Raw genomic sequence first — 17,040 nt, forward strand, 5'->3', positions numbered from 1 at the left:
GATTGGACTTCATCAAAAACTACCTCGACCAAAAACTTTAACCTGAAGCGGGACAGACAGACGGACGGACGCACAGACCAGAAAATATAATGCCCATAAAAGTGTAGGAGAACTGAAATTCAGAATTATGGACAAACTGACCAAAGAACAAAGAGTGAAATATTATTTATAATCAATTATGCTATGCCAATGAAGAATTAAAAATAAGATATTTAAATCTAATGACACTTGTATTTTTTTTTATTACAGAATTATTAAAATTATGACACATAATTTAAAATAAATGGCAGTGTATCAAGAATCACAACATTTAAAACATTTTAAATAATATAAAAAGAACACATACATGAAATGGTCATTTTAATGTATCATAATGCAAACTGGTCAATTAACCATGATTTTTTACATACATTTACTATACATCCATTCATCATTCAATTCAATTAATTTTTCATACTATGATTTATGCAACTGTATTCTGATTATTTGTTTACTCCAAATTAATGCTTTGTAATATCAGAAATTACAGATTTAATGGGAAGAAGGATATGACAGTAACTCTTTCTGTTTCTTTTTTCTACAAAATCATTTTCCAGTCGTTCCTCTAAATTTATTGATGAACATTTTAGTCAGCACTAACATTAGAAAATCATTTGACCTGTTTCTTTTAGGTCAAACTTATAAATAAAACTTATTTAGAACAATTTTATGATACTTCAATTCTTGTATTCATTAAACAGTAAGAGAAATTTCTCATATCTTATGCCCCAGTGGAGAATCATACTATTGTTTTTTTCTACTTCTTTTTCAACCTAGTTTTGGTTCAACCTTCCAACTATTAGTCAATTTAGTCTATGATATTCAGATTATTAAAAGAACCTTCTCCTCTCTTTATCAGGCTAATATTTCACATCACTTTCCTTGGGACCTTGAACTTTTGAACTCAAAGGAATAATCCAATTCAACAAATGGGAGATAACTCAAAAAGAAATTTAAATGCAGAGATAAACAATTATAGTTATCTCCCATCCTTTAAAAGCTTTTAATGGGTAAAGACATTGGTCAGATTTTCCCATAGTATCAGTATCCTGTTCATGATTGAAATGTTAAATGAGTTAATTCAATAGACACCTCTAATCTGGCCATGAATATGTAGTGATTTGCAGAGTTAACATCCAACCAAACCTTGTAGAAACATACTAAGTATTGAACACTTTTGGCATTAAAGGGAAATAAAACACATTGCTCATTAGTGATTAAAGAAATTTACCAAACTGGATGTGAAACAGTAAATTTATCAAAATAAAAACATTTGATAATTTAATTTGGTACTTCTTGCATGTTTTTATCAAAATTTTCACCTGTTTTTATTTTTGATAAACAATTAAATCTGAATAAAAAGTTCCAAATATGAATACAAGTACCTTAAAAAAGGCTATTATTTTAGTGACCTGATGTTTACCAGTACATAATAGCATTTGTGATGTAATTGCAGATATCATTTCCAAAATACATAACAAAATCTTCTATAGAAACATACATATCCTTCATGAAAAATACAACAATACAATATGACCTTCGACTTAAAATCATCAATTGCTGTAATGCATTCTGAATAATGTCTTTGTCTGGGTTTTTATTCTTTGGTTTTTCTCTGAAAAACTTGCTGTTATTGGGATTTTCTGGATGTCATTTTTCTTTGCCTACTTCTACAATAAAAAATATATAAATAAATAATTTTATTTGACAATTTGTAAAAAATTCCTACTTATTCAAATATTGTTTGTTGAATCTTAATTTTCCTGCACAAACCATTATTGTAAAACATTCTGTGCTCTTATCAAGTTATGATTTTTTCAACCCTATATTTTATTAGACTGTCCTGAATCTATTTCCGTCATAACACAATAACAATATTCATGCATTTTATTCCAAAAGTGTCCATTTTGAAACAAGTTGGGAATCATTTACTGTATTATTGTGTTTTTATAAATAAAATTTTTGTAATGAAGGCGAAAACTATATTTTTGTTTTCATTTGGTTACAAGTATATAAATTGTAAAAAAAATAACATCTTTTATAAAACATTCAAGCTATTATTGTAGATTGAGTTAGAGCGTAATAATTATTCATCAACATTTTGATTAATTGAACACTTACCTGGCTTCAGTTCTAGATGAAGTATATTCAAACCACATGACATGAGGAATTAAAGTAGAATCTCGTAACATAAAAAATTCTCCAACAGGACTGAAAGTAAAGATCAGAATGTGTTATTAAGTTATTAAAAAATTTCTAAATCTAGACTGCAGAAAATTATTCTATAATGGTTATATCTTGCCACTAATTGATTATTGTTGTATAGTGTGGAGTAGTTGTAGCAGTGAGGGTTTAAAAAGGATATTAAAATTACAAAAGAGGGCTGCTAGATTAATACTAGAAACAGACCCATTCGCTCCTTCTGCACCCTTATTAAAACATTTAAATTGGATGACAGTTGAACAGAGAATAAAATATCATAAGTTAGTGATGACATTTAAGTGCATTAAAAATGAGGCCCCATCATATCTTACTAACAAGTTTCATTATGTTTCAGACAGAAATCCATACCCCTTGAGAAATGCTGTTCAATGAAACCTCATACTCCCTAAACCAAAAACAGAATTGTTCAAAAAATCTTTTATGTATTCTGGACCATTCTTGTGGAATAATTTGCCAATACCGTTAAGAAATATTACAAATGTTAATTCTTTCAAATACAAAATAACAGATCATTTATTGAAATCAACCTAGCTATATCAATAATATTAAAAACTGATCATGTCATCATGTTTATTTTTTTTTCATCACATTTTATCAAGTTGTATTAAACATTATTATCATACTTGACTTTTTATACTAATGTATGCAATGTATATGTTTGCATTTTGTTTGATTTCTCATGATGAGGGCCTCAGGGAAGATTAGTTGTATAGCTAACTGTGTAACCCTCTTAAAATAAAGTATTGTTGTTGTTGTTGTTGTTCACCTAAAAAAATCATTTACCCTCTCAGGCCATGTTTAGAGTTATGGTTAGTCTAAATGATATATAGAGGATGAAGAAGTTTAAATTTAATTTTGACCTGATCATGGTGTAATATCTTGATAGCAGGAATAATTAGATGAGGCAGAAAGATCTTTTAAATTTCTGTCAGAAATCTGAGCAAAAAAAAACCATCTATGAACCTAACTAAAAATAAATGATTATATATTTTTATACATTTGATTCTATTAGAACAATTAACAAGTTTTACCATAAGATTTTTGAATAACAGCACCATTCTTGAATGTCTATCTTTTTCTGTTATAAAGATATGCTTTCTAATGTTAGTTTCAAATATAGAGCTAGAATTAGATTGATTTTTCTGATTATACTACATGTATTTACTTACTGAGCAGCTAAAGTTGGAAATAAAGGAGTTAAAACAATTTGTACAACACCAAACCATACAGCTCCTAGAAATACACCCATTAAAGCACCACAAGATACTTGGAAAAATGTATGATAGGCTAAATATACCCTGAAATCAAATAAAAAGAAATTATTTAATGTAAGAATTCAGAATGGAAGTCTGAAATATTATACTGCGGATTCATTATTATTTGTTGGATACCAATTTTTGTGGATTTGGTAGGTACAGATGAATCACAAAACTAACTGTTCAACGAATAACAAATTTTCTATAGGCTTGTAGACATTGTCTTATCGGGGCCTTTTATAGCTGACTATGCGGTCATTGTTGTCTGTCTGTTGAAGGCCGTACGGTGACCTATAGTTGTTAATGTCTGTGTCATTTTGGTCTTTTGTGGATAGTTGTCTCATTGGCAATCATACCACAACTTCTTTTTTATATTGTATGCAGACTTTATTTAATCACGGAATTATCCATGAACATGTAAGTTTTCCTTAATCCTCGAAAATTGGTACTTACAAAATAAATGAATCTACAGTAGTACTTTTAGTTATACAGGTATGTTGTTTGTCCCAAATTTTGTAGTTTAGGTTTAAAGTTTCTAATGTTTCAACTTTCCCATGATATTTTGTAACCCCTTTTTGGATTTTACCCAGCTACCCATTGATATTTTTCAACTGCAGTCCATAAAATTATCACTATTCTTAAAATTTAATCTCAAATATACAATCATGTACTTCCTTCTGTTCAATATTTTTTATTTATAAAACTCTGTCCTTTTTATTTCTGCAGCCTGACAGAATTGTATTTAACTATATATACTTATATGTAAAACGCCAAGTTCAATTCTTTTTTGAATTTTGTCAAATGTATTTTAGAATATTGTCAATTTTGAAACCAGGTTTCAGTATTAAACTGTGCCTATTCCATGTACTCTTTTGATCTGTAACTTTTTTACTTATGTGGTTTTTTTTTTCTTTCAAATTCAGTTATTTTTTTCTTGTGCACTTAATGCCTACTTTATAAAATAAGCCCTTTCTAATTTTTTTCCATATATATGTTGAGTCCGTTCTAAGTTGTGCTGATGCACCATTGCCCAAGTTATGAGGATGTTTGAGTCCTCACATAAAAGTTTAACTCCGTAACATTACTCATGTGTCTGACATAAGTCATTAGCATATCCTTAAAGGAGGCTCGTGGGTCTAAATCAAATTTTTTATTTAATATAGGATTTCGCTATATTTTTCTCTAAATGAACTTTATCTTATACTTAATAGAAAAATGAAATAAAAAAATGGGGTCATCGTTCATTTACGCTCACAATCTACCTTCGAAAGAAGCATACATTTTTGTTAATGTCCTATTTTTCTGTTGAACTAATAGGAGAAATAGCGGTAATATCGAAATAAAAAAAGAACTTAATTACAGAAATCGCTTAAATTTTACAATTATTTAGTTTATGTACAGCTTATTCGAAAACAACAATACAAAATATAGGTCACCGATGAGTTAAAAAAGATATTTCAATTTTAATGCAAAAATGTTTATTTTTTTTCTCAAAATCTTATACCCGCGAGCCTCCTTAAGTGGTTGTCATTAGTTGTTGCGCAACTCTTTTTTTCTTAGTTTTTTATAAGCATCAATAAGGCCGTTGGTTCTGTCTTTTGAATTGAGTTACTTTTGCAAAAGCCGAGAACTTTTTATAGCCCACTATTATAAAGTACAATATGGAATAAGCTCATTTTATTGATGACTGTACCAAAGTGTTATATAGTTGCTATAAAGTACAATGGTCTCTGGTGGATTGTTGTCTCAATGGCATGATATCACATCTACTTATCTCAATATTCAGGTCACTACATTTGCAGCCTTCAACAAGGAATAGAATGCATACTTGATAAATGATTGTTTAAATAGTGCATGCTTATAGTAAAACTGATCTGATCATTATGCCTTAAATGATATCAACGCTAATTGGAACTTACCTACTATAAAGAACTAAAGAAGATACAAAAAAACAACCTATACTTGTTATGTATTTCCATAAATCATCTACCCAGTTACTATTTCTGTATACTCTGTAATTAAGAATGATACAAATTTAAAACAATTACAGAAATGATTGTCACTTACCTTTTTTTTAATTGAAGTAGCAATTATTCAGTGTCAATTAAGTATCATGTTTATATGGTACATATATAAATGCAGGTAAAAAGAATGTTCACCATAAATAGTTCTATAAATTTTCACCAATTCAAAATAGATTATCATTTGGACATTGAGATTAAATGGGTACCGTTAAGGGACCACATCAAAAGTTCAATGTAGGATAAAAAACTTAATCCACATAGTTTTTTCACTTTTTATCCTACATCGCTCTTTTGATGTCGTCCCTAAATGAGAAAAACAATTGAACTGAGACGCAAAAGATAATCTGTTTATCTCTACATGAATTTTGCTGTATCTGTACTGGTAAATACATTTTATTAGATCAGCCAATGAAATTTCAGCCTTCAAATTTTTTGAAAGTGTGTTTTTATCTGAGAATCTGAGAATCCAATAAGGTTATTTAAACAAAAATAGAAAAGATCATTATTAGATTATTGCAGGGAAAGTATTAACACAGGACAGGGTCCTTACTTCATTGCTGTTTTACTTTCAATGTAGTATTTATTTGTCAGATTTATTAATCATAGAATTTCTGCACTCTAAATGTTTTTGTATACAATTAATTTAAAGAACCTTAGTGAGTGTTATTAAGTACACTCACCTACCTCAAGCCCCCACATTGAGACTGGACAAACAAATCTCACCAGATTCCTAAATTCAATTCAAAGACTCAAAACTCTACAAAAGTCAACATATCTAGTTTCATGACTGATGTGTTGTTTCAGAGGTGTCTTGATGACATGAACAGGACTGAGAGAGGAACAGGTCAAAAACCTGGAAGCAATACATTGTGTGGGGTATAATAAACATACATGTATTTTTCCTGTTTTCAGTTAATGACAAACACAACTTCTTCATTTGTTTATGTGTGATATTGATTATTTTAACACTTGTGATCATTTATATTCTCAATTCTTTGAAATATTTGAAAATTAAATCCCTTCTGCAATCGACAATTTTTGCAGTGTTTTCCCATATGAATAAACCCTCACCTTATAAATAAAAAGAAAACCATATATGTAGAAAAGAACCAAGCAAACTGTGCATGACTTGATGGCATTCCATATTCTGTAAATAATGTCTGTCTTCCTGCAAATATTGATAAACATGATCAATAACAGCACAAATACATAATTATTAATTAAACAATATAAGATATTTAAGCGAAATGTAAATCAAATGTGAGCATGTACATAAAGATCTTCTGTGAAGCACAAGAGCCTCTCACATCGCATTTTATTCTTTAAATAAAACTATCAACATTTTTTTATTATTGAAACTTATAAAAAGTTGATGAGAACTGGGCTTTTCAGTCCTATAGAATTGATAACAGAAAAATGTTAATTTTAAAAACAATATTTCCATTTAGCAAGTTAATGTATTTACAAAGAAAGCAGTTAACAGAACAGATAATTACAAAGTCCATAACATAATCAAAGAGCAGATTGCTCTGAGGGATACGATTGCCATAGTTTTTCATTGATACATGTATAGCAGTTCTGCCAACTTTTCATTAAGCAAATGCATGAGATTTGGCCAACATTGAAAAGATCAAAGGGAAAAAATAGATCCAAGGATACTGCCGCAAAAAAGCATGAACATGCGTGAGTCTCACGCATTTTTGGCAGCCCTGGTACAGCTGGATAGTATTATTTTCAAAACTAATTCAACTGCACATGCAAAATGTATTAATCTGGATAGTCACTTAACTTTAAAAATAGCCAATCCCGGATACAAGTGTATGAGCAATTTACTTATTAGGTCTTTCCACTTTTCTGTGGAAATACCTATTGTTTTTCTTCTGATTATTTTTTTTTTTTTCTTCCGCCAAATTTTGTTCTTGCGATAAACATTTGTTTCGCAATATGTCGCTTAGATATTTGGTATATGATATCGAACAGTTTATGCGCTTTTGAAATTTACCCTCCGTAACTGAATACTATTCTTTGTAAAAGTTATCTCCCCAAACACTGTTTTCCTTGTGTCCACAACTCCTTCGCAACCGTAAAAGATTACGACAAATTTATTTTATAAAATTGCTCGTTATATCCTTCGCATGATTTGTCCAATTTCGACTGAAGCAATATGAACGCTCCATATGAGAGTTATTTCCCTTTTTGTATTTGAAATTTTGAAATGTATTTTAAACTGGAACACCATAAGTGATAGAGACCTAGGATCTTTTGATTTGAGGTCCTTGGTCCAAAAAAATGAAAATTAGGTCAAGGTCAAAGGTCAAGGTCATATTCTAATTTTTGAATTTGTCTTATTTTCACTCATTTTCATTAACCTTATAAGATATTGACAAATTATTTTGTATAAATTGTTAGTTGCGACATGTGGTAACTAAATAATTTTAGTTGAAAGGGTGCGTAAACAATGAATGGGAGTTTTAGCCCTTATCATATTTTAAATTATGTTTAAAGTGATATAACTTATTAACCATACATATTAGAGACTAGGGTCTTTTGATTTGAAATCCTCAGTTTGTGACCTTGAAATTGAGGTCAAGGTCATAGGTTAATTTGACGTTCTAGATTTTGAACTTTGCTTTAAATTCATATCTATACATCATAAAGCCATATGAACTGACATTTTAGACTGATTTTTTATATTTTAATATCAAAATAGATATTAACTGGTGGAAAGACCTTCAATTGTTCTCTGAACAATTGGTTTTTAATTGTGTTTTATTTTTGTACTATCAATTCCAAGTTTACTTTCCACAGCAGTCACTGAGAGTGAGAGAAGGTATTTCACTTCGTATCTTATCACCGTTAATTCTAGGAGGAACCCCAATTCTAACTCTTTAAATATTAATTTCCTTTGGGTCAGTGCTCTGTTTAAATTGAGATCGTTCTTAATATAATACGATGATAATCGACATCTAACAAGTTAAGTTTTCTTGACGAGTCGTATTGTATTTCGATTTTGACGGAAAATACTTCTGGAAGGGAGACAACTCGAAACGATAATATGAAAGACTCCATGTCAATTATGCAACAACAATAACCCTCAATAGCAGACAGACATAGAAAAAATCCCATGAGTTTCAAACTAATCAATGAAGCAAGGAATCCAGAGCAACCACTCAATCTGATACCCCTTGAAATTAAGAAAACTATACGCATGCGCATTAATACATAAGCAAACCCCCGACTTGGAACAAGAACTTTTATTAAATGATATGGTGAATGGTTTCCATTTCTTTTATGAGAGTACTGTATCAAATCATCAAATATCAGTTTCATAACGGTAAAATATGGAAAAACTCCACTTCAGTTCTTATATGACAGAAATAGAATTATCGGAATTCAGAGAACTTTCGCATTTATGAAAACTGGGGAATTCCCTCTGACGTGTTTCTAAATTTATAAAAACACTAAATATAAATACTGCTTAATTCTGATTTTCCGTGTTGTTAAAAACATGCACATATGTCAAGGAAAATATCAAACATAAATATTATGAGAAGAACATTACAGGAAAGTTGTTTATGTTCAATCCTTTTGCTTGTTTATACCTTTTAAAGCAAGACAATCATAAAAATATGAGATGTTGCCGAATGTTTAGAATAAAACGGTCGACGTGAGGGAATGCAGCCCTGAGTCAACGGTAAAAGTCTACAGATTGCTTGAAAGCAATCGTATCCCAAAAATTAGAATTCTAGGGAACCTTCGATAGATCTGACTTATTTTAGTATAATTTTTACACTTCAAGAAAAAGTTTTGACTTTGTAATTTCAATTGCTGTATAGCTACCCATTCCAAAGATGTAGACATTTGCAATAATTTGCACATCTTTTAATTTGTATTTACATGCTCCTTTAATAAATAAGTTAACATACATGTATGACATGAATATGCCTTAACTAAAAGTTAAAACAAGAAGCACCATACAATATTAAAAATAAAGGTAGTGATAAGCCTTGGAAGATTTAGAAATCTAGCCAGTAACATACATGTAGGGTTTTGATTGCATTTCTTTACCCCCCAAAAAATACCTTCCTCCTCCTGTTCCCTGTTTACAATCAATTATAGAACAGTTCTTAATTACCTCTCAATGGTCTGTGTTCCCTAATTACATGTTTTAATACTAAATTCAACACTTCATTCAGGAGTATACCAATAAAATAGGAAATCTGAAACAAATTAAAATAGAAAGATTAATTAATATCCAAGTATAACTTTTTGAAATAGTTAAAATGTCAATTGGAACTATCGCTTTGCACTTTATGTTATTAGACTAGAGATTTCAAAGAGCCTGCACCACTTATATGGATTAAGAATATTGAAACAACATAGATAAAGGAAGAATTTCAAAAAAAATCATTTGTTTGTATCTGGATATATCATTCAACTATTTATCCATAAGTACTTTTAATGTTTAAATTAACAGTCTTAAAACTCTTAATAGGAAACAAATAATGCATGTGTTTTCCTGACAATAGCACTAGCATTATCAAGAGCCTGCATATCAGTGGTTGTTGTCTGTAATATTAGTTTTTCATGTACATGTTGTGTTAAATTTCATCAATCATGCTGTTTTCAGGTAACTAGTCATTTAGATTGTTACTTTAATCCATCATACCATGTCTTTTGACTCTGATGGAAATTTATCTGACCAACAATCATATCCTTTTTTTTTAAAGGTGTGTAAATCTGAACAAAAACTAAGTAATTACACTTCCATTTGATACACAGATCTGTTATATTTTACACTACAGCTAAGGTGGATTTTGTTATGACCACCCCAATGCAACAGATGGGCAACATTTCTAGCCTTGTCCACTCTGCCCAATCAATTGAAAAAACAGATAAGCATTTGTAATCAATATTTTTACAACAAGAATGTGTCCATAGTACACGGATGCCCCACTCGCACTATCATTTTACATGTTCACTGGACCGTGAAATTGGGGTCAATACTTTAATTTGGCATTAAAATTAGAAAGATCATATCATAGTTAACATGTGTACTAAGTTTCAAGTTGATTGGACTTCAACTTCATCAAAAACTACCTTGACCAAAAACTTTAACCTGAGCTTCACACTATCTTCTTCTTTGTTCAGTGGACCATGAAATTGGGGTCAATACTTTAATTTGACATTAAAATTAGAAAGATCATATCATAGGGAACATGTGTACTAAGTTTCAAATTGATTGGACTTCAACTTCATCAAAAACTACCTTGACCAAAAACTTTAACCTGAAGCGGGACGAATGAACGGACGAATGAATGGACGAACGGAGGCACAGACCAGAAAATATAATGCCCCTCTACTATCGTAGGTGGGGCATAAAAAAGAGAGAATATAGCCAGAGTGGGCACAGGTAGGCTGTCCTCTGTGGGCAGGTGGAAAAAGCAAATCCACTAGGGGCCTAGGGCTGTTGTGTATGTACACAATTCATGTACTTACCGTGTGTAAATCACGTCTAAAAATAATGAGAGCAGCAAATCCAACACATACAAAAATTGGAACCAGACTAAACCATGCTAAAACATATCCAATCAAATCTCCTGGAACAGAAATATGAAAAGGTTTTAATTACGGTACAAAAAAATATTGCATTCATGATTTATTTACATTGAGTACATTTTGTAAGTAAATTATCATGTCATTTGCATGTCAAGTAAATACTTGAAAAAGTTTTCCATGTTTAGTAAAGCTGTAAGGAAAGTAAAAGTCAAAGTTGAAAGGCACTTAATTCTGTATTCGGAGCAAACATTACAATTTGATTTATATTTTTTTAAAGTTTTTCAATTCAGTCCCTTGAACCTTATTTTTCAGTAAATTTTTAAATGAATGTTTTTGAATTTGTGTTCGGTGATATAAATGATAAATAAAGTTGTTCCATCCCCAATCTTTTTGTAATATACATGAAAACATGATAAACGTCAAATTCTTTGCATGACGCACACTTTATTTGGCTTCAGTACATGTTTTTTGTTCATAAGTTAACTAGTGTTGTCAAATTGAGCATTTGAACCTAGAAGCGATTACTAGACAATCCTTTGACTCATTAACCATTTAACCTGTAAAAGAGTTGATATTCAAGGACTGGTCTTGTTTACAGTACAGTACATGTACAACAGGTTGAAGTTTTTAGACATTTTTTAGCATTTAAAGGTATGGCCATAGGTGTTCGAGATAAGTATTATTCAGTAGACTTGTATCACTTATAAAGAATTTGTGACCATTGACCCCAGAACTTCACTCTTGAATTACTGACATAACAAATGTACATGATGTATGCAACAGCCATTTTTCTTTTGTGGTGACAGACAATTTTTTTTTTCTTACAACATCAAAAGTTTTATGAGAATGGCTGTCATGTCCAGGAATGACTGACAAACAGCAATAAGGTGTACATGTACAGTTGAAGGGTAGAATTTATACTTCTCTGTAGTGTTCTCACCAGGCCAATATACAAATGATATAACACAGTCCAGCAGTGCCCTTGAGATATATATTTTTTATCCTGCAGTGCCTTAATCATGTAAAATTGACCAGTCACTTAATACTTGATCCCTCAGCGTGTTAATTTTCATAATTCAATTATGAAATGTAAGATAGTTTGGGATATCTACCAGGGGTCACCACACTTCAAAATTATAGGGAGAAGTCACTTCTCCCTGGCAGCCAAACAGGGAGAAGTGAAGACCCAACAGGGAGACTTCAGGGAGAAGTGAAGGCCCAACAGGGAGCCTTCAGGGAAAATCAACAGATCGCGTTTATACTTTTTATGAATAAAATTTTCTAAGAATCTATACCTTTTTGCTACTTTTCTAATCATTTGTGATTGACAATTGCTAAGGAAGTACATTTTGTAAGTCCTTGTCTTGCCATGCTTGTAGTCTGAAATACTTTTTTATTTACATGTGTACCTATGCAAATTGTCACAAAATATCATGACATAAGGACCATAAGTTAATGGCATAAGAGCTACATGTATGTTTATTCTGGTAGGTCTAAATGAATTGAAGATTTGACATGGATCAAATTATGCTGCATTTCAAAGACTTTAAAATTAAACTAAGTCCAAGAACCTTTTAAAACAAAAATAATAATCAATTGAGAAAAGTTAAAATATGGTTTCAATGTCTTTCATAGCTAAGATCATGATTCAAAAATGTATTTGTTCTTAAAATAATATGTTATTAGAATTCAGAGAGAAAACTGTTTGACATGTGTTGAAAACGTAAAGTAAAACTGTTTATTTCAAATCGTGTATATGTAATCGCACATGTTTGCGATATTTTCATGGAAATGCCGATTTCCAAAATCAAGTTGCCGTTAGAAATGTATGTAATTGATTCTAAAACACTTCACGAGTGTTTAATATGACTAAATCACAAAAAGTAACATCGGAAAAGTCGTATTTTTCATAACCCGAATTGAATTGGTACTTGTAAATTAAAAACAAATACGGTGCGATCCGCGTCAAAAATTCTTACTTTATATTTTTCAAAATATACGACTTTGGAAGTAAATATTGCCGTTCCTAATCAAATTCATGAGCAGATATTCATTGAAATACTGTTTAAGGACCTTTAGCTGAAACAAAGCACATGTATCAGTCTGTTAAACAAAATCCTGAACAAAAAAAACGACTGCGTTATAGTTTATAATCGTTGTGCTGGTTCCCGGCAGTGTACTAAACTACGTACGTAGTAAAAATACAAGCAGATACCAGTTGATAATATTCCGTTTTTGAAAAGAAATCTAAAAATTTTTATGGGACATCACATATTGTCAGTAAATATAAGAAAATCAAAATTAATAGTGCATATCAATATGGATTAGGTAAACGATGAGAGTTGAAAAGATGAAATGGCGCCATCTACAATTTTCAATAACAAAGATGGCGGACAATTAACAATCATAAAAAAATCGAGATTTTTCTTTTTTCTTGCTTATAGTACACCCGGGCAAGCAATTTTTATGTTGAAGTATGATACTATCGCGGAGAAATCAGTTCTGAATTTGAGGAAAACATGCTTTGTATTTCAATACCTATCAGTCGTTTACGTTTGAATCGAGAATTTCTCAAAAACCATGAGGCGACATTGGGGAATTTTACTGAAAATCGAGGGCGACATAAACTTCTCCCTGGAGCTTCTCTAGAGCGAAGTGGGGAGACCTAGAGCGACTTTGTCGCTCACTTCGCCTGGTGTGGTGACCCCTGATCTACTAGACTGTAAAATTTCTTTCTTAGAATTAAAGATTTGTTAAATTCTTTGTCATTTAAAAAGAAGAACTAGAGGCTCTAAAGAGCCTGTGTCGCTCACCTTGGTCTATGTGAATATTAAACAAAGGAAGCAGATGGATTCATGACAAAATTGTGTTTTGGTGATGGTGATGTGTTTGTACATCTTACTTTACTGAACATTCTTGCTACTTACAATTATCTCTATTCTTGCTACTTACAATTATCTCTATCTATAATGAACTTGGCCCAGTAGTTTCAGTGGAAAATGTTAGTTAAAATTTACAAATTTTATGAAAATTGTTAAAAATTGACTATAAAGGACAATAACTTCTAAGGGGGAAAATTGATCATTTCAGTCATGTTGACTTATTTGTAAATCTTACTTTGCTTAACATTATTGATGTTTACAGTTTATCTCTATCTATAATAATATTCAAGATAATAACCAAAAACAGCAAAATTTCCTTAAAATTACCAATTCAGGGGCAGCAACCCAACAACATGTTGTCAGATTCATCTGAAAATTTCAGGGCAGATAGATCTTGACCTGATAAACAATTTTACCCCGATGTCAGATTTGCTCTAAAGGCTGCGGTTTCAGAGTTATAAGCCAAAATCTACATTTCACCCCTATGTTCTATTTTTAGCCATGGCGGCTATCTTGGTTGGTTGGCCAGGTCACAGGACACAATTTTTAAACAATATACCCCAATGATGATTGTGGCCAAGTTTGGTTTAATTTGGCCCAGTAGTTTCAGAGAAGAAGATTTTTGTAAAAGATAACTAAGATTTACGAAAAATGGTTAAAAATTGACTATAAAGGGCAATAACTCCTAAAGAAATCAACAGACCATTTTGGTCTTGGTGACTTATTTGTAGATCTTACTTTGCTGAACATTTTTGCTGTTTACAGTTTATCTCTATCTATAATAATATTCAAGATAATAACCAAAAACAGCAAAATGTCCTTAAAATTACCAATTCAGGGCAGCAACCTATCAACGGGTTGTCCAATTCATCTCAAAATTTCAGGGCAGATAGATCTTGACCTGATAAACAATTTTACCTCATGTCAGATTTGCTCTAAATGCTTTGGTTTTTGAGTGATAAGCCAAAAACTGCATTTTACCCCTATGTTCTTTTTTTAGCCATGGCGGCCATCTTGGTTGGTTGGCCAGGTCACCGGACACAATTTTTTAACTAGATACCCAAATGATGATTATGGTCAAGTTTGGTTTAATTTGGCCCAGTAGTTTCAGAGGAGAAGATTTTTGTAAAAGATGACTAAGATTTACGAAAAATGGTTAAAAATTGACTGTAAAGGGCAATAACTCCTAAAGGGGTCAACAGACCATTTTGGTCCTGTTGACTTATTTGTAGATCTTACTTTACTGAACATTTTTGCTGTTTACAGTTTATCTCTATCTATAATAATATTCAAGATAATAACCAAAAACGGCAAAATTTCCTTAAAATGACCAATTCAGGGGCAGCAACTTATCAACGGGTTGTCCGATTCATTTCAAAATTTCAGGGCAGATAGATCTTGACCTGATTAACAATTTTACCCCATGTCAGATTTGCTCTAAATGCTTTGGTTTTTGAGTTATAAGCCAAAAACTGCATTTTACCCCTATGTTCTATTTTTAGCCATGGCGGCCATCTTGGTTGGTTGGCCGGGTCACCGGACACAATTTTTAAACTAGATACCCCAATGATGATTTTGGCCAAGTTTGGTAAAAATTGGCCCAGTAGTTTCAGAGGAGAAGATTTTTGTAAAAGCTAACGACGACGACGACGACGGACGACGGACGACGGACGCCAAGTGATGAGAAAAGCTCACTTGGCCCTTTGGGCCAGGTGAGCTAAAAAGGTTTACATGCTTCAATTTTTGGTGCCTTAACAATTTCTTGGCTAAACACCGCTCCAGCACTATTCACCTTATTGCAATTTGTCCGCCATCACTGGACACCGCTTTTAGGTTCGCGAAAAATTTTGACATTACAGTCATGACAGTAGAAAATATCAGCAGACACAATGGAAAAGTGGTTGTTAAATGACGTCAAAAGTTCAACTGGCACAGATTCTAAGGGTCAAGCGAAACAGATTTTCAAATAGTGATAAGATGTACCCAAAGGGGTTTGTTACAATTTGCTGTGACAGTGTTTACTATCCGTACGAAGAACATTTCTGGAATAGAATGAATCGAGGACCTACATTTGAAAATGAAAGTACTATAGCAAAATCTACCGGAAAATATATTTTCGGCACTCTCTGGAGTTTACCATAATATGACAAAGAAACACAGTGTGTACCTAATAACTCCCGTCATTTTGACATTATTGAAACCTAAAATACAGTGGACTTCCAAAAAACGTGACAACTATCGTAAACTCCAGAGAGTGCGGAAAATATATTTTCCTGTAGGTGTAGCTTTAGGACTTTCATTTTCAAATGTAGGTCCTTGATTCATTCTATTCCAGAAATGTTGAGTTTGTTTTAAGGATTACAATAGTTATAGAGGTTACTTAAGGGAATAAATATATGTCATTGAAGATATACATGTAATTCAAGTGGGAAGAGATTTATTCAGATCACAATGTAAGTGAAAGTCTTAAAAAAAAATTTTAAACAATAATTTGAAGCATTGTGGCAAATGAGCTTCCTCCCTTGTGATTTTTTCGGGGTTTGTATGGATAGTAAACCCGCAAAATGATTTTTTGTAACAAACCCCTATGATGTACAGTCAGACCTGGACCTCAGAACAAATTGAATGTTTTTCAATGCAATATTCTTAGGCATGTTAATGTTACAAGTACCAACTTTCTCATTGGACTTCGAAATTTTGTAAATAATGATATGATTATCTTCAATTTGGGATAATGTAGGCATTAATGTATCAATCAATATTGTTAATTTATGGGCCTATATTCATTTTAAACGCGGTGGTGCTGTTTTTCATTACTGACATTAGCTCATAACTAGACCTTTAGGATATTCCACATGAGTTAACGATATAGACTTCCATTGTATGGTTTGTGTGCTACTTTCTAAGACATCAGGTGCCAAATTTCCAGTGTTGACATCTGCCATATTGACCGGAAATCGATTGCAACGCAAGCAGCAGCCAACCGACTAATCGCCAAAAGAATGCAATTGATTGGTTAAAAGCAAAACGAAAGTAGGGTTTGATTGAGAAATGAAT

The 17,040-nt window shown here is 31.7% G+C and overlaps 1 protein-coding gene across 1 annotated transcript; it reads right to left on the reverse strand.

The window, feature by feature from the left end:
• Positions 1-222: 222 nt before the first annotated feature.
• On the reverse strand, positions 223-16,987 carry LOC139512417 (dolichyldiphosphatase 1-like). The gene is made up of 8 exons (XM_071300027.1): positions 16,823-16,987; positions 11,042-11,142; positions 9,678-9,762; positions 6,614-6,710; positions 5,438-5,530; positions 3,432-3,560; positions 2,161-2,250; positions 223-1,709 (listed from the first exon to the last, which is right to left on the reverse strand). The coding sequence occupies exons 1-8, from the start codon at positions 16,926-16,928 to the stop codon at positions 1,670-1,672; spliced, it is 741 nt and encodes a 246-aa protein (XP_071156128.1). The 5' UTR covers positions 16,929-16,987; the 3' UTR covers positions 223-1,669.
• Between the last annotated feature and the right edge of the window lie 53 nt (positions 16,988-17,040).

Source organism: Mytilus edulis, chromosome 2 (assembly GCF_963676685.1).
Source record: "Mytilus edulis chromosome 2, xbMytEdul2.2, whole genome shotgun sequence".
NCBI lineage: Eukaryota > Metazoa > Mollusca > Bivalvia > Mytilida > Mytilidae > Mytilus > Mytilus edulis.

Bases quoted from the DNA above. Each gene is read 5' to 3' on its own strand.
- LOC139512417 (XM_071300027.1), bottom strand. From the start codon at position 16,928: ATGGCAGATGTCAACACTGGAAATTTGGCACCTGATGTCTTAGAAAGT. The intron at 9,763-11,041 runs GTAAGTACATGA...AATTTGTTTCAG, and splicing joins TTAGACGTGATTTACACACG to ATTTCCTATTTTATTGGTAT. The intron at 5,531-6,613 runs GTGAGGGTTTAT...TCTTAATTACAG, and splicing joins GTTTTCTTTTTATTTATAAG to AGTATACAGAAATAGTAACT.